At 41.3% G+C, this 26,589-nt stretch overlaps 1 protein-coding gene across 7 annotated transcripts in view; it reads right to left on the bottom strand.

Annotated features, from left to right (window-relative positions):
- The window catches only part of MAPK9 (mitogen-activated protein kinase 9), a 50,991-nt gene that overhangs the window by 12,587 nt on the left and 11,815 nt on the right, over window positions 1–26,589 (bottom strand). For 5 of the 7 annotated variants that reach the window (XM_070416793.1, XM_070416796.1, XM_070416798.1 and 2 more), the window contains exons 2-6: window positions 25,615–25,781; window positions 13,483–13,612; window positions 11,044–11,102; window positions 8,446–8,584; window positions 557–722 (exon numbers count right to left, since the gene is read on the bottom strand). In XM_070416793.1, the coding sequence (XP_070272894.1) occupies window positions 557–722; window positions 8,446–8,584; window positions 11,044–11,102; window positions 13,483–13,612; window positions 25,615–25,736 (616 nt within the window). In that variant the 5' untranslated portion in view covers window positions 25,737–25,781. Of the gene's footprint in view, window positions 1–556; window positions 723–8,445; window positions 8,585–11,043; window positions 11,103–13,482; window positions 13,613–24,981; window positions 25,223–25,614; window positions 25,782–26,589 lie in introns of those variants that run through there. The other 2 variants (XM_070416794.1, XM_070416795.1) reach the window with 2 other exon arrangements.

The raw sequence follows: 26,589 nt of genomic DNA, 5'->3' as shown, positions 1-26,589 counted from the left end.
TTCAGACTTTTTTAAAACAAGTAAACGTGAGTTCATTCTTTTTGGCAAATTTGTCAAAAGCTATGTTTGAAAGAGCTCTGTTATTGCTAGAATAAGTTTTGATGTTAAAAAAACACCGATATCAACTTTTCTATGCAAAAAAGAACATATATTATTCCATTTGTAGCACGTTCAAAAATAAGTAAAACCAATCAATGGTGCTGGAAATGAGGTTGGTAGCTTCCCTTGGGGACTAAGACCTGAAGGGCCCTGCAGAGGCCTGGGGTGGTGCTGGTTATGTGGGTGTGCTCCCATTAAGTGCACACTTGAGATTTATATTCTTTTCTATAAGTATGTTATACTTTGATAAACATTCAAAAATATTAACTTCAAAAGTGAATAATTTTAACTAATGGAAATATAAAAGCAATGATTTTTTATTTGTGGACTAGGATAATCTGTGTAACACAGTCCCCACGTTAAAGTTCATGTAACTCACAGGAAAGAGACAACACTAGTGATGACGAATGGCACTATTTTTAAACATCTCAGGCTCTCCGGTACCATCTGCACTCACCGTTCTCCTTATAGCCCATACCCAGGATGACTTCCGGCGCCCGGTAATACCGTGTCACCACGTACGGGGTCATCATGAAGTTGGTGCACGCTGTCCGGGCTAGGCCAAAGTCCAGGATCTTAAGCGTGCAGTCTGACTTTACTACGATGTTGCTAGGTTTCAAATCCTAGGACAGAAATGGTTTAAATGAATAAAATGCACCAAAGCATGCTACTAGTAAATAAACAACCGCATGCTGGCAGGGAGCGGAGAAGTCAGTGACTGCTGAAGCACATGAGAGTGCTGGCGGGAGGAGGAAAGTGAGAATGGAACCCTGGCATTTTGGAACAATTCATCCTATTCTCAAACTGAAACTAATACAAATAAGCCTAAAGAAGTCAGCTGGTTGCCCTCACCCCCATGTGGAAATGCTCATGACCTTTACTTCAAACCTTCCGAGGGGGGGAGCGGGCCGGGCTGAGGGTCAAGGGGCTGGTGCCCGGTGTGAGGGGTGGGGCTGCCACCCGTGTAGGGTCCATGCTGCCCAGGGCCCGGCCTCCACACCCTGCACCATACTGCACAGGCATGGAGAACCTGCGCCATGGCGTGCCACCGGCTCACCAGGAGAGGGCAGTGAGATGGGAACCTCCTCCAGGTTCAAGACCTTGATCAGCCCATCCTCTGTGGAAAGTGCAGCAGGCCCAGCAACCAGTGCCAAAATTCCACTCAAGGGAAGCACCTCGTCACGGACAAACAAGAAGGACTTGCTGGTGGGTGGCTGCTGCGACATCAACGCCCGGCACCAAGCAGGACTGCAGCACCGAGGGCACTGCGCTACCTGCTGCCTGCAGCCCAGCGCGCCTCCTCCTGCAGCACGTCTGCAGCAGGCGGCTGTGCATTCCAGAACCTCTTCAGGGCAAAGATCATTGAACTGTTTGGCTAAATGGAGGCCTCATCCCAGAGCGCGCAGCACAAGAACCCCTACAGGGATCTCACAGCAAAATAGTCCCACGGAGAAGCCCTCCTGGAAGACTTGCGCACGCACCCCGCAGGAGCCTGGCAGCCTAAGCCGAGCCTCAATGGTCACTAGTCCCTTGGAGAGAGGTGTTGTGGGAAACCTTGGCTTTGACCGCTTCTGTGTTGTGTGCTTTGGCTTCACTCCCGCCGGGCTTTACCAGGTGGGGCTGTTGTGTAACGCAGCTTGAAACACCAGCAAGTCACGTTTGAAAAAGAAAAGGGGCTGGTGCTTTGGGCGCCTCCAACCTGGCAGGCCAAGAAACCCCAGGGCAGGGGCAGGAAGGCCGAGGAAGCGGGGGGGCACCTGGCTGGAGCCCCTAAAGCCACTTAAGGTGAGGGCCAGTGGGTCCCAGCGCCTGTCTTAGAGAAAGGAAAGGGTCGGGCTGCGCTGGAAGTTCTTGTGTGCGGGCACCCAGTCACTGGTGCTCATCAGGGCCCTTCACTGTAGTCATTTATTGCATTTCTCTGTAGGGGAAATACCTTCCCTTGACACACTGAATATATCCAAGGATATTCTTATTGTTTTCTCGAGTTTCATGAGTTAAGTCATCCCCTTCACCCAGAGAAAATGTTGGGCCTCTTAGAATGTGCTTGTTCTCTCCAGGTAGTTATTTTGGGTTTAGTTTTCACAGCATCTTCAGGAGAGGGCCCTGAACACCTATGCTGGCGTCTCAGATTGCCTAAAAACTCAAAGATACTGTTCCAGTCTAACCGATGACGAGTTTCCAGCAGCCGGCATCGTGTGCTGTCAGACCGTTTTCTAGGTGTGTCTGGGATACTTGTATGCCTGTGTGCGAGCACCATTTTAGACAGAAATTCTGACTCATCGTCCTGGAAGATTTTGTTCTCATTTCCTATGAAATGACTGGTCTGCTCAGCCATGGTCCAGGGGAGCCTCCTCTCCTCCCATCATGGCAACCCCATGTTAAGGGGATTCCTCAACGGAGATACGTACATCTAGCCATTGACTGTAAGTGGTCATCCTTTATTACCTTCAGATGTTACAGGTACAGAAACTGGGTTTCCCTGTGGTTTGCAAAGAAGAAACCCCAAGTTTCTAGCAAGGAGTGAGAGACTTAAAGTGAACATGTACCCTCAGTGGCACGAGGGAATGAACACAGGGCATGCAGGTTGCTGGTCTACATGCTCCAGGCGTGCCCCATGTTTCCAGAACAAGCCCAAAAGCATTTGGTCCTCAGATCAAGACACGCCCCTGAGTACACTCTGCTCTCGAGAGCTGCACTGACACACAGCTCTTTCCTGGAGCCCCTCACTGACCCCGGGACTGGGCAAGGTCTTTTTCATGTTTTGGTTGTTCAAGTTGTTGGCCTTGGAGCCGGGCACTAGTTTTACAGTCTGCTTTCACATTTTTTGCTTTCCAGTATGCTTCTGCAATAGGGGTGGTCATTTCCCTTCACTTCCTCCTATCACTTCTTACATTTATCTTCCCAAAGTAGTCTGTCCCCATAACTAAGTTTCCTCAGAGGGTAAATTGTGTGTCTGGTGATTATTTTTAAATTTAGATCCCAAGGAATGTATTGTTTGCAGTGGACTTTTGGATTCTCTGTGTAGTTCCTGGTGCTTCATCAAACTTTGTATATGAAAGAAATGTGCATGTTCAGATGTTTTACCATCTCATTATTTTCAGCAATTAGTAAAAAACCCCACAACCCTTCTGAGGACTTCCCCCCCACCCCTCCCTCCCTCCCTCCACGCCTGGTCATCCTTCAGTTCCTAACACTCTGGCTCTTCCCTGCTCTCCAACAGATATAATTGACATTTTCTAGTAGCCACCTTAAAGAGAGTGAATAGAAACAGGTAAAACTAATTTTAATAATACATTTTACTTAATCCAATATATCCATAATATTGAGAAAAGACTGAAGGTAGGGGATATAAAAGGAATCACTTTAACCAAGCTGCTGGAATTATTAACATCATGAAGATGGAGGTATGAGGAAGGACTCTATTCTTGTTCTACTTAAGTAGTCTGGGAACTTAAAACTTTTTGAACGTTCCAGGCCTGAGTTGATGCCTGGACATACATCTGGACAGACACCAGACCGCCAGATAACCTCTGACTTCCCCCTCCAGGTAACCCTCTGATTACCCCCAAAGGACCCACATATCCAGGTTATCCATCAATCTAACTAGACCCCCTGGTGCCCATCCTCTAGAGCACCTGGCACCCATCATCCAGACAGCCTGCCATCTGACTGACAACCGTCCTGGACCACTCCTAGGGTTAAGAATGCAGGGCTGCCTATTCTCAAGAATGCACTTTTTACTGTAAGAACTCCTAACTTTTTTTTATTCTTCAGAACACTTCTGGGTTTTTGCCTAGCTGTATTTCCAGTGTGCAAACTCTAAGACCCTTGAATAAATCTATCATTTATTTCTAGCCAAAGCCTCCAAAATTTTTTTGAGTTTGACAGTATTATCATTTCAAAATGTAACCAACATAAGAAGTATTAATGAGATATTTTACATTCTTTTTTTGGCACTGTCACATCCCATTACAGCCACACTCTGAGTGCTCCATCGCCTCAGGTGACTGGTGGCTACCACCTGGACAGCTCAGCACCAGGGTTTCCTTGCCCTGGCATCTTCCCACGGCTCCTTCTTTCTTTGGTAAGAATTCCATGATCACCGAGCCCCACTCCCCCAGCGCACAGCGTGTGCGCCTCACCCTCCCCCACCTCCAAGCGCGGGCTCTGCGAGGGGAGGCCCCTGTGCTCTCTGCTCTGAGAACCAGAAATGTCCGTCAGAAACGTCTGCCCCTCCCCAGGACTCTCAATGCTTCCACACAGCTTCTGTCACTTTCCCTCTTAGCTCTAGGGCCTTTCTTACTGCGATCTCCCACACTCCAGCCCCTTCCTCAGGCCACAGGAATTTGACTTTTGCCTGGGGACGCCAGCCTGCAGACTCACCCTAGAAACTGTGACTTCTGAACAATCCACAACTGCTCTATTCACAAGAATTCTCCAACATGCAGCTGCAACATCAAACTGCCCAGGCACACCACACGGAAGGACCTGGGAGTGGTTAAGTGTGAAGCTCACGGCCAGTATCTGACTTAGAACTTTCCAACTGATGCGCCGCACATGGACACGTGACACTGTGAAGTGTTACTTATCATTTCAAAATGTAACCAACATAAGAATTATGAATGAGGTATTTTACAATCTTTTTTGGCACTGTCACATCCAATTATAGCCACATAGTCAGAGTGGGGGAGTGGGGCTCGGTGATCATGGAATTCTTTTACCAAAGAAAGAAAGAGCCATGGGAAGATGCCGGGGCCAGGGAACCCTGGTCCTGTGCTGTCCGGGTGGTAGCCACCAGTCACCTGAGCTACAGCATGTGGCTGTAAGTAGAGAACCTTTAAAACTTACAATAGCTAACGTTCCGTTTCATTACTGTTAAATACTCTCTAAACTTCCCGATTCAGAAAAACAGAAATTACAAACACATAATTTCTAAAAAATGCAATGAAAATTCCCAACAAGCCCCATGCCGATGGCCCGGCCCCAGCTGTCCCAGAGCCTGTGTGTCCCGAAGTGTGTCCTCGGGAGCACGGCCGCCCCTGCCGCAGCCACTGTTCTGCACAAGGTAAAGCCGGGAAGACTCAGCCACCCACCCAGCAGCTGTCCCTGTGAGCAGGCGCACACGGTGAAGCAGCTAAAACAACCCCAACCAATGTCATGAAACAAGTATTTTTGGAGCGTTAAGTGACGAGGCAGCGTTTTTAGCCTCTCCTGAGGCAGTGAGGAGAGGAATGGCATCAACATCCCCATAGTGGGTGACCTTTCTGGATACAGGGTGGTGGGAAAGGCAGGAGGTGCTTTCTTAGGAGGCTGATTTTTTTAAAAAGTTGAAATGTCTTTGTTTTACCATCCAGCAGCCCCTGCAATCCAACCTGGCCTTGAACTAAAACAAGAGCCACATGAATGAATATGACCAGAACAGCTCCGCCGGCCTGCTCCGTGGACCTGAGTGAACTGGAAAACAGGACCACCTCCGGCCACTTCCACCAGTCAGAGCTTTGTCATCTGGTACTGATTTTTTTTTCCTTGGGGGAGGGGGGCGGTGTGTGTGTGAGAAACAACACACTTTACTGCCAACTGCTGGAGAATGATGATAAAATGAAGATGACGTGGATAGTTGGAAGGGTTTAAAGAGGCCCCAGGCCCTGGAGGGCTCCCCACATCCACAACTACCCCCTCCCATCAGCTCCACACACCGCCAGGGGCAGCTTTCCAAGACAGACTGGACTTCAGTTTCAAAGTAGCAGAATAAAGACAATTCTGCCTCTTTAAATCCTAAAAATCCAAAACAAGGAAAACCAGAAACATATGTCAAAATACAAATGACACCTGCACTTGGGGCCTGACCCCCAGAGTGTAGGGGTTAGGTCTAGTGAAGCGTGGCCTCCCTGGCAGCCGCCAGGGGAGGATGAGTGGCCCACACGGGGACCATCTGGACCAACGCCCTGGAAGGACTCGGGAAGAGAGCGCCAGGTCCTGGGGAGGCAGGGTGACGCAGGAAGCAAGACACTGGGAAGGGAAAAGGAGACTTTCCAGAGAGAGGCTCTGCTCCTTCCTCACGCCCACTGGCTCATTATCTAGAAAAACAGAAACAAACTCTCCAGACCAGGCTTCAGACTCAAGACCAACAGACCCGCTGGTGTGAGAGGCCCAGCTTGTGAAAAGCACTGACAACGTCACAATAACATAAAACACAATATGGACACTGATCCAAACCCAATTACACTGTAAGTACTGGGAGGTGGCAGAACAGGATAGGTGAGGGTTGTGGATGGTGAAAGAGCAAAGTCAGTACCTTAAGCCCCAAACTGAAAAAGGTCATCGAACAGAGATCTAATCATATTATATCTAATCATATGGAAATTAACACTAAAAGAACTGAGTTTGCTTCTGGGAGAGAGAAATAGGACGGAGGAGTTGGGGACTCCGCTTTTTAAATAAATATCTGTAGAACTATGTGATCCCTGATTAAAATAAAAAACAAATCAACCAGCTCATTCAGCAAGTTGCAGGACAATTACGTACGAGAGGATCTTGTTTTGAAAAACATAAGTTTAAAAGGACATAAGAATAAATAGATACGCTGGAATCAGCTTAAGCAGAAAGTCTGTGTCTGTGTCAAGTGAAGAAGGAAACACCCCAGTTGCTCACCGGCCACCTCCAGGTGGCAGCGGAGGGCTGGGGGACTCTCATTTCTTTTAACTTTTTGAATTATATAAAGTAAAAAGTGGTGGGATTATGGGTGTTTTATTTTTAGATAATTAACATTTTATGCATAGCATAAAACTGTCTTAATGAGCAAAACTGCAAGTGTACCTGTGTGCATAATACTGTCCACAGGCAAAAGAATAGGAAGGGTTCACAACTCAAGATTCACGCACTCAGTGTTGGCTGCAGCTCTCACCACGTCCCAGGGAGAGTCACGCTTTCCTATGAATCTCCGGGCTTAAGAGGGAAGGAATAAACCAGGAAAACCATTTCCCTTTACAAAGTTAATACAGCTTCACAGAATCTGGGCGCTTACTAACGCGTGAATTTAATATAAGATGTACTTAAGAGACATTAAAGGTGCCTTGGTTTATATAAAAGTCTGTGAAAATTTTAGAAAAAGAAATAGAATGGTATGTTGGGAAATCTTCATTTTTAATTTTTAAAAAATTACGATTTTTAAAGCAAATTTGTCAACAGAATTTGTATTATTTTAACTGAACACTTGGTGGCAGCAAAGGCTGTAACAGCTCACTGGTCTGGAGCCAAGTGCTCATCAGCCAGCATGTCAGGCCAGGGAAGCCTCAGCCTCCTGGCCTCAGGCTGCAGACCTGAGGTTCATGATGGGGCAAGGGCTGAGCCCTTTCTGGGTTGGTGGGCTCTGTTGCCACAGAGACCTCCATTCAGCAGCTGTGATGGAATCAACCTTTCCTGGCACCTGATGGATCTGCTACCCCACTGAAAATCTATTTTTCTCTGTTATCAATAGGCTGCATTGTTCTTGTCTCACTATCTTCCTCTCCCTACAGATTTAGTTCCAAGAAAATAACTTATTGGTGTTGAAACATAGTACCTAAAGATAGTCTGTGAACAAAATTAGTATGGTAATAATTCAGAGAATGCTATGAATTATTCCAGTAAAATTACATTATTTTTGCCTCTAATCTCACTCAACATTTTAGTTGTTTCAAAAAATTCTATCACAATGTTCTGTTTATACACTAGTCCAAATTTAAAAAAATAGAAACTCATACAACCAGCTTAGAGAATTACACTGTATCTTCCCAATAGTACAGGAAACTGTCATTCAAATCCCAGTCTTAATCCAGTCCAGAGGCTCATCACAGGCCATTCCAAAAGCTCTTACCAGTAGGGCCAGGATGCTGGAATGGCAGAATTTTCCAATAGAAGAAACAAATGTTTAGGTTATAATTCATGCAAGATTTCTCAAACAACTAACTATATTATTTTCTACTCGGTCTCTAATTTCTCCCACCCCAAATCTAAACCCTTGATTCATTAAAAATGAGATTTCAAATATGGCAAAAGTATCGACAACAGGTGAATATGGATAAATGGTAAGAGGGAGCTCTTTGCCCTATTCTTCTGCGGAATCCAGCTGAGCACCTGGCTCCGGCCTGCATCCAGGGTGGCTCACATGGGCCCAGGCCAACCAGGCGTTCCACCGATGTCTTCTGATATTAACAATGTTTGGAAACTCAACACAACCCTATAGTTTATTTGGATTTTCAACACTGAGAAATTTTTTAAAAATTTAAGTTCTTTTGTATCTGGAGGATTCTGGCAACAAAATTATTATGATTTTAAAAATAAAATTAATATGGCATCACTACTTACTCGATGAATGATACCGGCTGAATGAAGGTGTTTAATACCACAGAGCATCTGGTAAAGAAGATAGGACATTCTCTCATGGTCCAACTCCATATGAATAACCTGACATAAGTTAGCATCCATTAATTCCATAACTAAATACCTGAGGGGGAAAAAGATTAGCCATATTCACATGAAAAGCATCCAAAATTCCTTTGTGGCTATCAAACCAGAATTTTTATGAAACAGTAATAATTTACTAACTCAATGTATTGGCTAAAGTAAAACACTAATTTGTTTTCTCTAAACATTTTATAAAGTATCTTGAAGCAAACATGTAATGGACCTTTATAAAAGTTTTTTTCCAAAAAACAACTAACGATGTTTTTTTCAAGTTAAAAATAAAACAATTTCTATATCATAGTAAATAGAATCTCAAACATCCAAATTCTCCTACATCTTAAATTTTTTGCTATGGAATCATTCTTACCAGTCTAGAAGCCATGCTGTTATTTCTCTCATCTTAAGAAAACTTGATCCCCAAGGATGTAAAAGGAATATAGTCAGTAAATAATATTGTAACAAGTACATAGGGTGCCAGGTGGGTACTAGACTTACCAGGGTCATTTCTCATAAGGTATATAAATGTCTAATTCTATGTTATACACCTGAAACTAATATAATATTGTATGTCATCTGTAACTGGGAATAATTTTTTAATAAAAATAACTTCGCTTCACTTCCCCCAGCATCGACTGCCCCTATCTTTCTTCCCTTTGTAAGCAAAACTCCCCAAAAGTTGTCTATACTCACCATTTCCAATTCTTCTCCCGTTTTTTCTTATCCCACTTTGCTCAGGCTTTTGCCCTCATCTCTCTGCTGACACTGTCCTCCAGGCTCCACTGACTTCCCTGTTGCTAAGTCCCGGCTGCCAGTGCCGCCCCCCGCGCCCCCCCCCCCCCCCCCCAGCTTCTTACTTTTGGAGTGCTACTGCTCAGTCCTTGGCCTTCTGTCTCTGCACAGTCTTGGTGATCTTCTCTGGTCTCTGGTCTCAAGGTTTTAAATACCATCTACAGACCATCAACTACAAATTCATACCTTCAACTCAGACCTCTATCCAGGCTCATTCACCCAACTTCCCACTTCACAGTTCCACTTGGGTGTCCAACAGACAACTCAAAGTCCTGTCCCAAAATCAGCTCCTGATCCCACGCTACCCTCTGACATGTTCTCCCTGCAGCCTTCCTCATCTCATGTGAGAGCACTTTCACCCTTGAGGTGATCAGGCAGAATTCCAGGCATCACCCTCCACTCCCTTGCTCTCGCACCACACATCTTCTCTAAGAGCAAACACTGTGGTTTTACCTTCAGGACAGTTTCAGCCCCGATCTCACCCCATCCCCTCATCATTCCCCTCTGGTCTAAGTGAAGCACCATGATCTCTCACCGGAACTGGTACAATCACCTCCCAACTGGTCTTCTGGGTCCCCACACCTGATGGTGGATTCTCAGCCCAGAAACCGGTTATTCTTTTAAAATCAAAGTCAGGTAAGCTCACTCCTCTGTTGAAAGTCTTAACTGAATTGCCTTAGAATAAAAGGAAATCCTTACAATAGACTTCCTCTCTCCTCTGCTGTTTGAGCTCCAGCCACACTGGCCTCTTGCTGTTCTTGGACACACCATGCACACTCCCACTTCCACTCCTTTGTGCTGCCTGTTCCTTCCATTCAATTCAGTCTTCCCGCAGATAACTGCAAGTCTAACCTTCTCAACTCCTTCAAGCCTTTCTTCAAACGTCACCAATCCAGGGAGGTCTTTCTCCAACCCCAACCACCCCACTTAAAACTGCAACCTGACTCCTAACCCCCAGCACTCCAGATCCCACACCCAGCTCCACTTCTTCCCCAGCACTTGCCTCATCCTAATGAATGACATCATCTCCTTATTTCTTTCATTGATTATCTCTCTTCCCAGGCTTTCCTGCAAGCTCTAGGAAGGAGGATGCTTGCCAGCAATTCTTAAGTAACAGAAGGGATGTTTGTTTTGGTCACTAAGGTATGCCAAGTCCAAGAGAGTGCTGAGCACAGGGCACATATTTGTTGAATGAATGAATACAATAAATTTAGGATAAAGTTGGACATTATATCTCAATAAATTGATAAATTAATATTTCATTTCATTGTTAGTAAGAGAATTCTATTTCAGATTTTGGGAACACACAATATCTAACGTCTTAACCATTTCAAATAATAATTGTAAACACCTGAACCTTATAATCCTGGCTTTCAGGGGACTGTAGAAAATGTTTTCTATTTCAGTAAAGCAAATTACTGGCATTAATTATCACTGTCTGCCCTGAAGAATTATTTCCAGTCATTTATCTGTTATAGAGATGATAATTATCTAAGTATAAAAATAGTTGAATATTAGTATCCATTTTCTTAATATTTCTCTTCCACAGAGAAAAGTGGCTAAGATATCATTAAAAATGTATTGTCATCCTAAGTTAAAAAAAAATAGCAGTTACTTTCCAAAGTAAAAAAACCAAAAAAACAGTTACTTTCTTTTCTAAATATTCAGTCTTTGATGCATAGTACATTATTGAATAAAAATGATACTTACACATCTTGAAATTCTTCTAGAGTTTTTTGTGGTGTAAACACATTTAACAAACTAATTATCTGAAAAGAGAAAATTATTTGAACCTCAGAATTACAGATGACTCTAAAAATTAAGTTTAACATTAACATATCAAAAATGGGTGGAAAATCACAGCAGAGCTCAGTATTTATTATTGTTATTGTTTTTACCAAAAACATATTACATGGTATTTGAAAAAAAGTTAAATGATTAGGATTCTTACCTTGAAAATAAGACGTACTTTTCATAACGTCACTTTTGTGTGTTCCTCGTAATTTATTATTAAAGAATTCTAACATTTAATGTCTTTCTAACTCTGAACATAAAAAAGTAGAAATGGGGGGGGGGGGGAACCCACACTAAATAAAGCAATATGTTAACTCTGAAAACTTAAATTTTATGTACAAATTTCTAAAAAAGTTTTAAAATATGAAGGCTAAGCTTGCATTTTTGGTATGATAAAGATGAAATGCCTCATAGCATTATCTATTTATTTAAAGAGAGTTCTAGAATGGACCCCACTGTAGGCTTTGGACTTGCAGTCTAAGGCTGCTTGAGCATCAAACACACATCCTCAATCATTTCAAATGACTGAGGGAAAGAGAAATGATTCAGTATATAGACAGAACTGGGGTGGCTGGCTAGCCAAGGAAAAAATAAAACTGGATCATCACTTCAATCTTTATTTATATCAAGATAAACTTGGAATGGAACAAATATTTAAATCTAAAACATGAAACCATAAAACATTAAAATATGGATAAACATTTATATAATCCTGGTGTAGAAAAGCCTTTCTAAGCATGACAGAAAACCGAGATTTGATTCCATTAAACCAAAACCAAAATCAACCCAACAAAAATAAAACCAGTGAAAACAACCTAAATAAGGCCAAGGGGAAAAGAAATGAGGTTGATAGCTCTAACATACAAAAGATCTTTTGTAAATGCATAAGGAAGAGACCAACAGTTCAAGAGAAAAATAGACTAAGGCCATAGAATACAAATTCTCAAGAAAGAAAAATAAATGGCTAATAGAGATATGGAAAGAAATTCAACCTCACAAATAATATTTCATTTTTCATCTGTCAGACTGGTAAAGTAAAACATAGGCTCAATAGTATGTAGTGCAGGGGAATTTTGAAACAGAGGCATTCTCAGATACTCTTAATGAAAGCATAAAACGGACAGTCTTCCTTGAGGTCAATTTGTCAGCATGTATTAAAGCCAGAAGTGTGCATACTCTTTGACCCAACAATCTTGGCCAAAAAATTCAGCTGGACAATGTGTACAGATGCGTGTAGAAGGATGTTCACTGCAGTACTGTTTATAATAGGGAAAAACTGGAGACCACCTAAGTATTGTATTCAATAATAGGTGATTGGACAAATAAATTACTGTGCATCTGTACTATGCAGCTATTTTAAAAATGGATTATATCCATGTTCCTAATGTGTATGAGACCTAGCAACATTCCATGAGGGCAAAAGCAGGATGCATAACACAGCTGATCTTGTTTAAGTGTGTGTGTGTGTGCTCACAAATGCATGAGGGTGCTCACCGCAATGTTAATGACAGTGATCTATGGGTGGTGATCAAGGATTTTTGCTTTCTTGTTTACATTGTTTGAATTTTAAAAAATAATAACCATACTTTTTTATAACCTGAAAACAATTTTTTAAAATAAATAAAATAAAGCATGTATCAAAAAAATTAAAAACAAACTCAAAGCACTGACTCAGAAGAAAAGCGATCTTAGCTGTGCATGCCAGAAAGACCCAGCATACATGTTAAACCAAAGGCAGCCAGAGAGTTAAGTGTCACCTTAATCACCACCTCCTGGTCCTAACAAAAAGAGGTCACATGGGGGCAGCTCCCAAGGCTCTTCCAGACTTAACATTTGATGGTTTTCTAATGTGGTAAGGTTATAAAAGAATGCTCAGACACCAGTAATGGAATATAAACATTTTCTAGAGATACTTTTTCTCCTTAAGATTTACATTGCTTTGATTTCTGTGGCGATGCCAAGCACAGCTATCATAAATATAACATCATCTAATAACATTTATTTAAAACTGAAATGTCTGTATTATAAGGTAAAAAGTTACTTATAGAATGAAGTTTTTCTTAAAAATATTTAGCTGTTTCTCAATTTGCTAGGTGTGTACTGATACCACCTTACAGAAGCAGGGTTAACTGACATTCCTATCCCTGCTGAGTGACCTAAGTTCCTATGGACCATGATGCCTCTTGCTAATTTCAATTTCCCAAATGTTGAGAAGAATTTTATCAATAAAATATAACCATTTAAATAGTTATTTTAATCATTAGGTTACCCTAGGTCTGAACTCAGTGTGACCCACAAGATTATCGTGTCACTGACAACGTTCAAATATACTGAGGAAACAGAGACATAACTCACATTTTTATGATTGACACATTTCAGGAGCACGAGTTCACGATAAGCTCTCTTTGCGTGGGTTTGATTTTGAAAAGGCCGGCTTAGTTTCTTGACTGCAACATTTATCCCAAGAACTGTATCAAAAGCAGCGCTAAAATTAGGAAATAGAATAAGTGCTATAATAAGCAACCCATTAGAGTGATTTTGGAAAATATGCAATGCAGAACGTACAAAGTACCATCCTTTTAAATGAGTAACAAACAAGGGAAAACCTTCCTGCTGTTTCCACCTGAGGCACTTGTACCCCTGCAGCGCCAGGGGCGCTGGCTGAGGGGCAGGATGGACGGACTCCTCTGTGGAGGTGCGGACACGGCCGCTGCAGGTAGGATGGGGTTTAGCAATCCCGGGCACGTTGACTTATTAGATTAGTTGAGATTATTATATCCAGAACCAAGTAATTTTATATAGAGATGTAACACAGGTGAAGAAATGAAATCTTCAGTTTAAATATGCCAGTAAGTTGGGGGAAAAGTCACTGGTTATCACAGGATAAAATGTAAGTATATTTTGGAGTAACACAGAGGAGGAAATAGTTGAGCTCATGGAAGAATATAATAAATCTAATTTTTGATTGTGTTTTTCCCAGACAAAAGAATCTAAAAAGAAAACAGAAGCCAAAATCTCAGCTCATGGTAAATCCCCAAGATACAAAACCCTAATGTAAACAATTGCGATATATAAAATTCCACTAGAAATATCACATCATACTAGGGAGTAAGAATAGAATCTTCCAGAGCCTGTGTTTCCAGCATCTCAAGTTCCTAGTTGAAATTTATGGTTCATTTTCTTCCAGAAAATAGACAGAAAAAACTGAGTAGCCTGGCTGCACATTTTGAACTAATTTCAAACAAGTACGAATAGTACCATTCATGTTATTATCCTTCGGCCTCCCATCAGGGGCTCATCGCTGCTAAAGACCACCTGGAAACCCAGGCACTACTTAAAACACTGTTTCTGTTTCTTGATCCTATTCGGTTTATAACATGGCTTACACTCATTCACTCCTATGAATAATGTTTTCTGCCAAACAACCCTAACTTAATTCAACCTGTTTTTAAATTGAAGGCTGTCAATGACAGCATTTGATTAAGAATAATTAGAATCTTCATGTCACTTTGGAATTCTTGTTTTTTAATCTAATTCTGTTCACATTATGTGTACATGTTTACACATATGTAAATTCCGGTGTTCATATGTAAATGCACCATTCATGTAAATTATAAAATGTTAAAGAGAAATCTATTTGTGAAATGAATCATTAGTTAATGTACTACTACATACATGTGTATTTGTACCTATGTATATTTCTGTCTAGGAATGTGAAAAACAAACACATCTTTTTTCGCCTCAACAGTTTTTGTCCAAAATGAGCCAAATAGACCAATTCTGAGCATCTCAGCAGACACATACTTCCCCACTCGTGGTTCCCACTCTAGGAGTGACTACCTTCCTGGTTTTACTTCTTGCAATTACTTTTCAACTCCAAAGAACATACTTTTATTACTACTTCCTCATTTATCAACTTTAGAAATTATCTATTCACTCCCCATTATAAAAACTGAGAATTCTGCCCTGGCCGGCTTGGCTCAGCGGATAAGAGCGTCAGCCTGCGAACTGAAAGATCCCAGGTTCGATTCTGGCCAAGGTCATGTGCCTGGGTTGCGGGCTCGATCCCCAGTGGCGGGGGGAAGGGGGGGGCGTGGGGGGGTGCAGGAGGCAGCTGATCAATGATTCTCTCTCATCATTGATATTTCTTTTTTTTTTTTTTGATATTTCTATCTCTCTCTATTTCTCCCTTCCTCTCTGAAATCAATAAAGAAATATATTTTTTTAAAAAAACAACCTGAGAATTTAGTCACTTATTGGAAACCTCAACTCCTCCCAGTTTTTTGCTCTCATGTTAACTTTCCCTTGATTACCCATGTAACTTTAAATAACATGTCCACACTTCTGCTCCATCAACTTCCAAAGGCCCCTCTTCACTCCCAGTATGTAAAATGAGATTATTATATACGTGTCCTTTTCCCTCCAGCTCTCTCCTCTCTTCCCTCCAAACTTCTGTCTTACGCGGCAAAGTCTGATAACACATCTCTATGATTTCTACAACTAAGTCTTCTGTGTTTCTTACTTGGGATGTGACTAGAAGTTGAAAATCAAGACAGAGTATATGCATATAAGTATTACTGACTGCAGAGCTGGGATTACATTTCATTTTCTAAAGAGCACATGACTTGCTGCTGGTCATAAAAGAGTCGGATTGTTTCCAGCATCGAGGTCAGATGGATCTCTTTTCTTATTATCCATCAATTGCTCAAACATCATGTCCTTTTAAACGTGTTTTATACTTAGATTGTGAACTTTTCTACTGTAAGTTTCTAATACATGTGTTTTTTCCTTATTAAGAAAGAAAAGCATACCTTCTACAGCCTATTACCAGTACTTCCTACCTCATTACTCACATTATCTGTTGTTTGGAATCTCTTCCATTCTTTCTGAAGACATTTTCTTGGAGTTCCTTTCAAGGTCTGCTGCACAGCGATCACCCTGGGACTTCTCAATGACCTCCATTGTTTCTTGTGTTACATGTTGTGTTCTCTTTCTTAGAGAACATCCTCAAGAAACTTCCTCAGGAAAAGTGTATGGGAGATCTTCCTCTGCCCTTATCCTTGATAGCTTGTCCTCTAAAACCAAAATCAATTTCCTCTGGGAACTCCCCTGATTTCCAACGGTAAATGCTGTTGGAGACAAGACTTAGGCCTGTCTGATATCATTCCTTTGCTTCCTTTTTTGTTCCTCAACTCAATGATTTATCACAAAGAGCATGTTTTGTCAGCATTCCTAAAGTGCCCCACACCTCCTACTAATCACTGTCCCTCCTGCCCCCTAACTGCTTTGACTTTTATGATCATCACTTCTTGCTTTTTACCAGTTAAACATGCATCTTTGAGCCCCACCCCATGGTTTATTTTTGCCTGGATTTTGAAATCATCTGTGTCTGACTTCTTTCACTCAACATTATATTTGTGAGATTCATCCATTGCTGCTTTGCATAGCTCTAATTCATTCTGTGTCATTGCTGTATATTCCTTTACATGACTATATGACATACTGCTGCTGTTTTCAGTTTGCAAGGAATTACAAAAAACAGTCATAAACATTTCATACATGGCTCTGGGCCCCTATGCATGCATTTCTGATGAGTAGACAGCTAACAGTGGGACTGCATATGTTTTATTTTAGTAGATAACACCAAGCTATTTTTCAAAGTGGTTCGTTCTACCAGTTTCTAGGCATTTCATTATTATTTTTCTGTATATTGATCCTGTGTCCTACAATGGAGCTAATCCCAAGAGCTCTTTAGAAGCAGAGTTTGTTCTGGCTGGTGAGAAGAGGGTCAGAAAGATTTGACTCTTGAGAAGGACTAGATGTGATACGTGAGAAGGAATGTGGGGGTCTCTAGGAGCAGAGTGGCCCCTGGCTGACAGACAAGCAAGGGAATGGGGGCTTTAGGCCTGCAGCTGCCACAAACTGGGTTCTGCCAATAACCTGAAAGCACCTGGAAGCAGACTCTTCCCCAGGGCCTGCAGATTACAGCCCAGGCCAGCTGACATGTTCAGCTTGTGTGATGCTGAGCAGAGAACCTGGGCAAGCCCATACAAATTTCTGATCTATAGAATTATGAGATTATCAATGGGTGTTGTTTTAAACAACAAGTTTGTGGTAATTTGTTATGTAGCAATAGAAAACTAGTACATCTTCTCTTATGTACTTTTCTACCCTTTTCTCTCTCCAGGCTTTACTCTATTTTTTTTCTAACCTACCGTGTTCTAGACCAGCCGTAGGCAAACTACGGCCCGTGGACCGGATCCGGCCCATTTGAAATGAATAAAACTAAAAATAAAAAAGACCATACCCTTTTATGTAATGATGTTTACTTTGAATTTATATTAGTTCACACAAACACTCCATCCATGCTTTTGTTCCGGCCCTCTGGTCCAGTTTAAGAACCCATTGTGGCCCTCGAGTCAAAAAGTTTGCCCACCCCTGGTCTAGACCACTAATTCTCTCTTCCGTTATGTCTAATATGCTGTTAAGCCTATCCATTAACTTCATAATTCGATTACTGTATCTTACAGTTCTAGAATTTCTATTAAGTTTTTTTAAGTTTTCCGTTTCCCACCAAAATTTTTTCATCTTGCCTTTTACCATCCTGAACATAACATCATCGCTATTTTAAAGTTTGGATCCAATAACATCAGGACCCCCCGAGGATCTGGTTCTTTTCTCTGTGCTGTTGTCTAATCTCCTTGTCTGACTAGTTGTCTCTGATTGTGTGCTGAAGCTCGCACTTAGGAAACTGTTTGCTAGATATAGGTTGATATGCAGTATGATGCTATCTTCCTCCAGAGAGAATTTACATTTACTCCTGCTGGGTACCTGGGGGCACTTAGCAATTGGAGGCCACCTCAAGTTCAAGTTCACAAGTGAGATGATTTGAAGCTGAGTGGGTACCCGCAAGTGCCTCTTTCTCTCTGGTTCATTCTTATTTCTAGGATGCAGCCCTTTACTGGTCCCAATTCAAAGCAAAGGAAGTTCATGGAACCCCTCTAGAGGACCCCACACTCAAATCCTGTCCCCACGCCACACAGACAGTCCAAAGCACTGCTCAGTCTCTCAGCTGCCCACGGCCACATTTTCAAATGCACCAAGGGAAAGACAGCCCCAAATCCTGGCTCCCCTCTTTAGACTTCTGTCCTTCCACAAATCCTGGCCTCTGACTTCTTCACTCACCTACACACTCTCTAGGGCAAATGCTGAACACTGAGAGCCAACTGACACAACTATTTCAGAGACGCACTTTTAATTAACACCCCTAATTCCAGCCACCCGTTTCATCTTCATTCTCTGTATCTGTCGTCACTATACCCCCAGTCTCTTTGGTGCTCTACTACAAACAGGTTCTCTTCCTTGTTGCAAATGTCCCATCCACTTTTTCTCTCTTCCTCTGCTCTGTTTTATCTGCATCAAGTTTCCAATTACTTTTCATATTTCAGAAACTTGTTAAAGGCTCTCACCCACCGATTACTGTCCTCTTGTTCTCTCTGTTTAGGTGTGTAATCCACTATCTTAAATCAGAAGTTCCAAACCACTCATTTTAGGGGTGAAACTATTAAGGCCCCAAAGGACACATTATTTACCAAGGTCACCAAAAACTACCACTATGAAGATCAGAGCTAGATTTAGAGCTCAAGTCTCTTGAATCACAGCCTTTCTATGCCTTATACCATACATCTTCTTTATCACAGAAATTCTATTATTGTTTTTATTTATATTAATTTATATTGTTTAAATTCTATTATAGACATCATTTTTATTTATATTAATACAGAGAAAATAAAACAGGGTAATAAAAGGGCAACATTCCTGCTTGTACAGAACTAGAAGCAGCAAAAAGAAAAAAGAGCTCTATCAACCACTCCATATTAAGGTTTTAAATGCTACCAGATCTAAGATTAAACACTTTTTAAAAAAAGTTCAATACACCCAGCCAGTGTGGCTTAGTGGTTGAGCATAGACCCATGAACCAAGAGGTTGACGGTTCAATCCCCAATCAGGGCACGTGCCCGGTTTGAGGGCTTGATCCCCGATAGGGGATGTGCAGGAGGCAACCAATCGATGTTTCTCTCTCTTTGATGTTTCTATCTCTCTATTCTTTTCCCTTCTTCTCTAAAATCAATAAAAATGTATATAAAAAATGTTCAATACTTCACAGGATTATTTCCTAAAATAAATAATCTTTATTATTTCAGTTAAACAACTTGAGATATTAGAAGGCAAAGGAAAAACTGAATATATATGAAAGAAATGTACACACATTTTCTCCACTAGAGCTGCAAAGTCTTGAAATTATTTAATTTTACTGTATGGCTTGCTGATATTTGAGTACTTGAAAATGATAAACATTTTAAAACTTATTTTCTAATTAATTTTACTAACATTTTAATGAACAACAGAAACAATAAATCAAAGACAATTACAAAAACAATTCAAAATTAGGACTGAAATACTTTATTCTAATTCCAGCTCTTCCACTCAATCCTATACTGGTATCTGTACTTTGGTTACTTGAACACTGTCCCTAAAACTTTATAAAGCTTTGGTTTAAATAGATGATGAACAACTTTTGTAAACAAGTATTATTGTTACTACTAGAGGCCCGGTGCATGAAATTCGTGCACTGGAGGAGGGTGTCCCTCAGCCCAGCCTGCACCCTCTCCAATCTGGGACCCCTCGGAGGATGTCCAACTGCCGGTTGTGGGATCGGGCCTAAACCAGCAGTGGGACATCCCTCTCACAATCCGGGACTGCTGGCTCCCAACCGCTTGCCTGCCTGCCTGCCTGCCTGATCACCCCCTAACCACTCCCTGCCAGCCTGATCGATGCCTAACTGCTCCCCTGCTGGCCTGATTGCCCCCAACTGCCCTCCCCTGCAGGCCTGGTCCCCCCCAACTGCCCTCCCCTGCAGACCTAGTCACCCCCAACTGCCCTCCCCTGCAGGCCTGGTCGCCCCCAACTGCCCTCCCCGTCAGCCATCTTTGACCACATGGGGTAGCCATCTTGTGCAAGGGCATGACAGTCAATTTGCATATTAACTATTTATTATATAGGTTATTCCTCAAAAATGTAAAAATATACATGCCCCCTGTATTACTTTCTTATTGCTGCTGTAACAGATTACCACAAATTTATTGGTTTAAAACACACATTATGTTACAGCCCTGGAGTGTTAGTGTGTGTGTGTTGGGGGGTGGGGGGAGGTGCGCACACATGCACACACCTCAATCAAGCATTTGGTTCAATCCAAGAGGAAACTCTATTCCAAGTGTGAGCTGAGATCACCTGGGGGACATTTTGTAGATGACATAAGTCTTGAAAGACCAGGGACAGTATCTCAATAGACCCAGGGGGTTCAGAGGAGAATTCACCAAGGAGACACAGTGGGACACAGGAAAAACCTGCCATATCTGCAGAGAAAGGATCACTAAAGAGAAAAGGTTATCTGAAGTTAAGGCTTGAGGACAGGGACACTCAGGCCTTTATGTCACTGATGGGGAAGAAAGGGGTTTGGCTGGCACCAGTGGAGTTTCTTACTCTATCCAAACAACAGGATGAGGTAATATAGACCTTCTTCTTGCACCATGTACAAAATACTTTTCTTACTGGAAACTTAGCACATAACGCTAATATCCAAGATGCTGTGCAAAATAGAGCCAGGAAAAAATCCTCAGAAGACACGTGCGGGGAAGTATCATAGGAAAGGTTTCTCTCCTGTCAACCCAAGGACTACCAGTCCCAGCACTACCACTGCTGCAGCTCAGGAGGCTGACAAAGTCTCAAGCCCAGAAGGCAGACAAGGAGCAGTCACCCAGCTCCCCACAGCCAGCACAGGCTCTGGGAAAAAGGAGCAGTGAAGTAATTAATCATGGAGACCAGGTCTCCAACCATCTACGACCAACTTCTGTGATGGCACTTCATCAAAAGACCAAAAGATGAAACATCCCAAGAGTATAAGAATAGTTTTCATAACTGTACAAACATCTCTAAAAGGAAATATCAATAACCTGAATCAAGTTAACTAACTAGCCTCTTTTCCACGTATCCAGTAAAATAAACCAAGCAAAAACATTTTAATTTGGTAATGAATAACTGGCTTGGGTTACAAAGTTAACTACTGACATCAATGACAGCTGTGCGTGGGTTCATGAAGGACTGTCTTAATCAATTCAAAGTAATAACTTCTTCCTTGAGCAGAAAAGAGCAAAACTTAATTTTTGACCTTTCCTTAGAATCAAAACTCAGGCTATGAACATGCAGATTTCCAAAAGATGATATTTAGGATGGTATAAAAATTTTAATCTCTATATATTTCTGAATGTGAGATGAATGCTGCTCCTACAAATACTAAAAAATTGTCATAAAATCATTTAAATAAAAATATTGAGTTAAGTGAAATTACTATTAAGATTCTGTCAATGTCTATATAACAAGCTACTACAAGAAAATTACAACGTATTTTATGTATAACATAAAAATATCATCATATGCAATACAATAGTATTAGGACTTAAGTATCCATTAAAATAACAAATATCCTTTGTTTAAGGCACCTTCCAGTTTACTTTTATTAAAAATAATTTTTATGGAGCTAAGATTCACATAGACATAAAATTAAGCATTTTAAAGTACATTCACAATGTTGTCCAATCACCATGTCTATGTAATTTCAAAAGATGTTCATCGCCCCAAAAGAAAAACCTCATGCCCATGAAGCAGTTGCTATGCATTCCTCCTTCCCCCTTGCCCATTAACTACCAAACTGTGTCTGTCTCTATGGATTTACCTACTTTGGATATTTCACATAAATACACTCAAATGCTACCTTTTGTGTCTGCTTCTTTCGCTTAGCATGTTTTTTTAGGATCACCCATTTGTAGCATGCATCAGTGCTTCATTCCTCTTTATAAATAACATTCCATGTATGTCTATTACATAATTTCTGTATCCCTTCATTCATTGGTGAACATTTGAGCTAGTTCCACCTTTTGGCTATTGCAAATAGTGCTGCTATAAGCTGCTATAAACATTTGTGTACAAGTCTTCGTTTGAACATGTTTTTAGTTCTTTTGGGTATTTATCTAGGACCGTGGTCGGCAAACAACAGCTCTCGAGCCACATGCGGCTCTTTGGCCCCTTCAGTGTGGCCACGAAGTTTCAATCACACTGTACGTGCGCGCCCGCATGTGGTATTTTGTGGAAGAGCCACACTCAAGGGGCTGCAGTTTGCCGACCACTGATTTAGGAGTATTTGATGGGTCATATGGTAATCCTATGTTTAATCCATTGAAGAACCTCAAAACGTTTTCCATAAGGGGCTGCACCATTTTACATTCTCACCAGCAATGTACAGGGTGCTGATTTCTTCACGTCCTTGTCAACATTTATTACTTTTGGTTTTGATTATGGTCATCCCAGTGGGTGTGAGGTGGTATCTCATGTGGTTTTGATTTATATTTCCCAAATGACTAATGCTGAGCATCGTTTCATGTGCTTATTGATCATTTGTATATCTTTTTTGGAGAAAGGTCTATTCAAATTCTTCGCCTATTTTTTTTGAAATTGTATTTTTTGTTGTTGAGTTGTAAAAGTTCTGTATGTATTCTGGATACTAGACTCTTATCAGATATATTACTTGCAAATATGCTCCCATTTCATAGGTTGTTTTTTTCTTTCACTCTTCTGATAGTATCCTTTGATGCACAATTTGATGAAGGCCAATTTTTTCATTTTATTGCCCATACTTTTGGTGTCATTTCTAAGGATTCAAAGTCATGAAGTTTTCCCCATATGCTTTCATCTAAGAACTTTATGGTTTTAGCTCTTATATTTAGGTCACTGACCCATTTTTTAAAAATACGTATTTTTTAATTTATTTCAGAGAGGAAGGGAGAGGGAGAGAAAGAAACATCAATGATGACTAGGCCAGCATGGCTCAGTGATATTTCTCTCTCTCTCTCTCTGTCTCTCTCTCTCTCCCTCCCTCCCTCCCTGCCTCCCCCCCTTCTCTAAAATAAATTTTAAAAATATATATATTTTTAAAAAACACATCAATGATGAGAGAGAATCACTGATCAGCTGCCTTCTGCAGGCCCCACACGAGGATTAGGGGATTGAGCCTGCAACCCAGGCATGTGCCCTGACTGGAATCCTCCTGGTTCATAAGTTGACACTCACCTACTGAGCCATGCCAGCCGGGCATCACTGACCCATTCAGAGTTACCCTTTAACACAATGTGAGGTAAGAGACCAGCTTCATTCTTCTGCATGTGGATATTCAGTTGTGCCAACACTATTTCTTGAAGAGACTGTTCTTTCCCCAATGAATAATCTCAGGACCCTTTTTAAAAATTGGGTTATAGAAGTATGGGTTTATTTAAAACATTTTTATAAATTCATTAACTTCCCATCCTATAATTCTATCACTGCTTTTACCAGAGAAGATTTAGTTTATAATGGCATATTAGAAACTCTTGTTTCAAAACTAGAATTTTTAAATAAGAAATACATATCTATAATGAACATATATAATTTCATTATTAAACATTCTTTTAAAAATAAAAATGAGAAGTAGCATATGCAAACTGAAAATCAAAACCAATCTCTGCAAAATAGTATTTTGTAAAGCAGCATGTGATTTTATTGTTATTGAAGTCATGTGTAATGAAATCATTAATTGTAACTGCCTACCCTTTATACGGTCTTCTGTTTTACAATTAATTATGAAGTTCTAGTCAGCCTCTTAATGTAGGTATCACATTAAATGTCCTTGATATTAGTCTTGCGGAATTACCTGTGTCAAATTACAGTCCAATTCCAAATAAGACATAGATTTTATAACAAAAGAATGCTTTATTGCCTGACCGGGGTGGCTCAGTGGTTGAGCTTCAACCCATAAACCAAGAGGTCATCAGTTCAATTCCTGGTCAGGGCACATGCCCAGGTTGTGGGCTTGATCCCCAATAGGAGGCGTGCAGGAGGCAGCCAATCGTTTCTATCTCTATCCCTCTCTCTAAAAATCAATAAACACATATTCAAAAGAAAATAAGGTTTTATTGTCTAGAACTTTGTATTAACATCAAAGTGTCCAACAGGAACCATCTATTGACTTTATAACTTCTCTTGACACACTGGGTTTAAGTACCAGTATAGCGTGTTATCACCACCATTTTAGATACAAGTTGGGCATTCCTTCCAAACCGCCTCTTCTCCCACATCAGTTTGACCAGGAAGCTCTGAACTGCCTGCCATCTCCTCTTAGCTTACAGGGCCTCCAGCCACCTTGTCCAAAGGAAAGAACTGACTTCCTTGATCATGTCTGTACAATAGAGAATTAGTTTCAAACGCTGGTGAAGATTCTCTAAACCAGTGGTTCTCAACCTTCCTAATGCCGCGACCCTTTAATACAGTTCCTCATGTTGTGGTGACCCCCAACCATAAAATTATTTTCGTTGCTACTTCATAACTGTAATTTTGCTACTGTTATGAATCGTAATGTAAATATCTGATATGCAGGATGAATTTAGGCGACCCCTGTGAAAGGGTTGTTCGACCCCCAAAGGGGTCTCGACCCACAGGTTGAGAACCGCTGCTCTAAACCCTAAACCTCTAAGGAAAACAAACTCCCCTACCACAATATCCAAGAGTTCTCTTTCTCTTGAACCCCCTGGTGCCAGCTATAAACACTGGGTGCTTAGCTTCATCACAGTTTCTTTCAGATGCAAAGACAATTTTGTTTTTACTGACCAAAAAAAGAAAAAAAAAAGTTTAGCCCAGGAAACGAAGGGATAAGAAGTTTGGGAGGTGCTGGTAACGGTAATCTAGAAAACATGTGAAAAACTTTACCTTGAGCTGGCCAGTGATGTCGCGGCAGCTGACTGTCTTACCATGCAAGAGACTAAGGTTCAGGGTCAGACCAACGGTTCTGACGTCCTGGGCTGGACGCACAGTTGAAGTGAGACACCAAGGAAGAGATGGCCAGCCCAACCCCTCACACAGCATCCCTTCCTGGTTAATCCATGAGATGATAATGACACTGACTGGCCTCATCCTGCCAATGAAGGGCAAAGCACTGCAATGATGGCGCCTAGAAATGAATAGGAGTGAATGGGAATAAAAGGGGGAGGGGGAAGGTGGCCAGGATGAAGAAATGAATAAAACTCCAAATTTCTGTTACAACTCACTGTCATACCTATTACTCTAATATCATAATGACAGGGGAATAGAAAAGAAAAAAAAAAAAAGAGAGAAAACCTGCTACCTATTTAACTTATGCAATATTCTAATAATTTGGGTCTGTATCCTACAATCTGACTACATATAAATAGAGCAAGAGGGGAATTCAGTTTAGCTCATAAACCTATAGCAAATAAAATAGTATTTTCATCATCAGCATTTCTAAAATCTGATTATTTAGTTTCATTTCATTTTTATTACAAAAACAACTCAATCCATACTATTGAAATAGACTGTACTTACCAAACAATTCCTTGGGCTCCCGAGCCAATCGGTTTTAACTGCTGGTAACGCTTTAGGACGGTGAAAGTTGAGTCTGCCACTTGCACACTGTAAAACTGACTATCACATTTACTGTCACTCATGGTGTAGTGTCATGTAATATTCCAAAGGCTGTAGTCGTCAGATTCCTTAAAAGAAACACAATGAATATACATTGTTACTGAAATTACATACATAGTGTTTCAAGTTTATTGGTATATAAGACAATGTGGCTGTATGTTTATAAACTCAGTTTGAATAAGTTCTAAACTTAAGCAACACATGAAATATGAAATGATATGAGACTATTATGAAAGGAAGACAATTTGAGGCCTGCATGACATTTTACATGACTGGGGTAGAAAATAACCTCCTTTGGAGAAAAGAAATTGCGCATTTTTTTCTAGCCATGAACAGATTATGTCACTACATGATTCTCATTAGGTTGCTTCCTGTGGGACCAGCTTACAGAAAGCTGTCTCCCCCAGAGAGAACGCACTGTTTCAGATAATCACGTCCACAATTCCTGCAGAGAAACAAATGGACCAGACTTCAAGTCCACAAATGCGGGTTAAAGTGATGAACCAGAAAGCAAGTCCTATGTCAAAGTGAGGGAAAAGGGGGGAGTTAAAGAACGGGCTGGTAGAGGCCCGGTGACGCGGGTGTGCTCCTGCCTGGTGAGCGTGGTCCTGGAGCCAGCCCGTGTCCCTGCACCCATCACTAATGGGTAATCAATGACATGGAAGCCATGATGCTCATTCATGAGGTCTGAGTATGAGCCGGCAGCCTTGGAGCAGCCTCCCCAGGCTTTGGGCCGAGGCTGAGATGCCCTCTGCAGGAGCCCACATAACTATACGGAAAACAAGCGCACAGAAAACCGCCAGGCAGCCACACTTAGTTACGTGGTTCCCTGGCTCTTGTTTGACGATGTTTACTGAAGGTCAGCAAGATATTTAA

Source organism: Myotis yumanensis, unplaced genomic scaffold, assembly GCF_028538775.1.
Source record: "Myotis yumanensis isolate MYYU_CA2020_CCGP unplaced genomic scaffold, mMyoYum1.0.hap1 SCAF_5, whole genome shotgun sequence".
NCBI lineage: Eukaryota > Metazoa > Chordata > Mammalia > Chiroptera > Vespertilionidae > Myotis > Myotis yumanensis.
The sequence above is the reverse complement of the archived record's forward strand: the minus strand, read 5'-3'. Positions and strand labels throughout refer to the sequence as shown.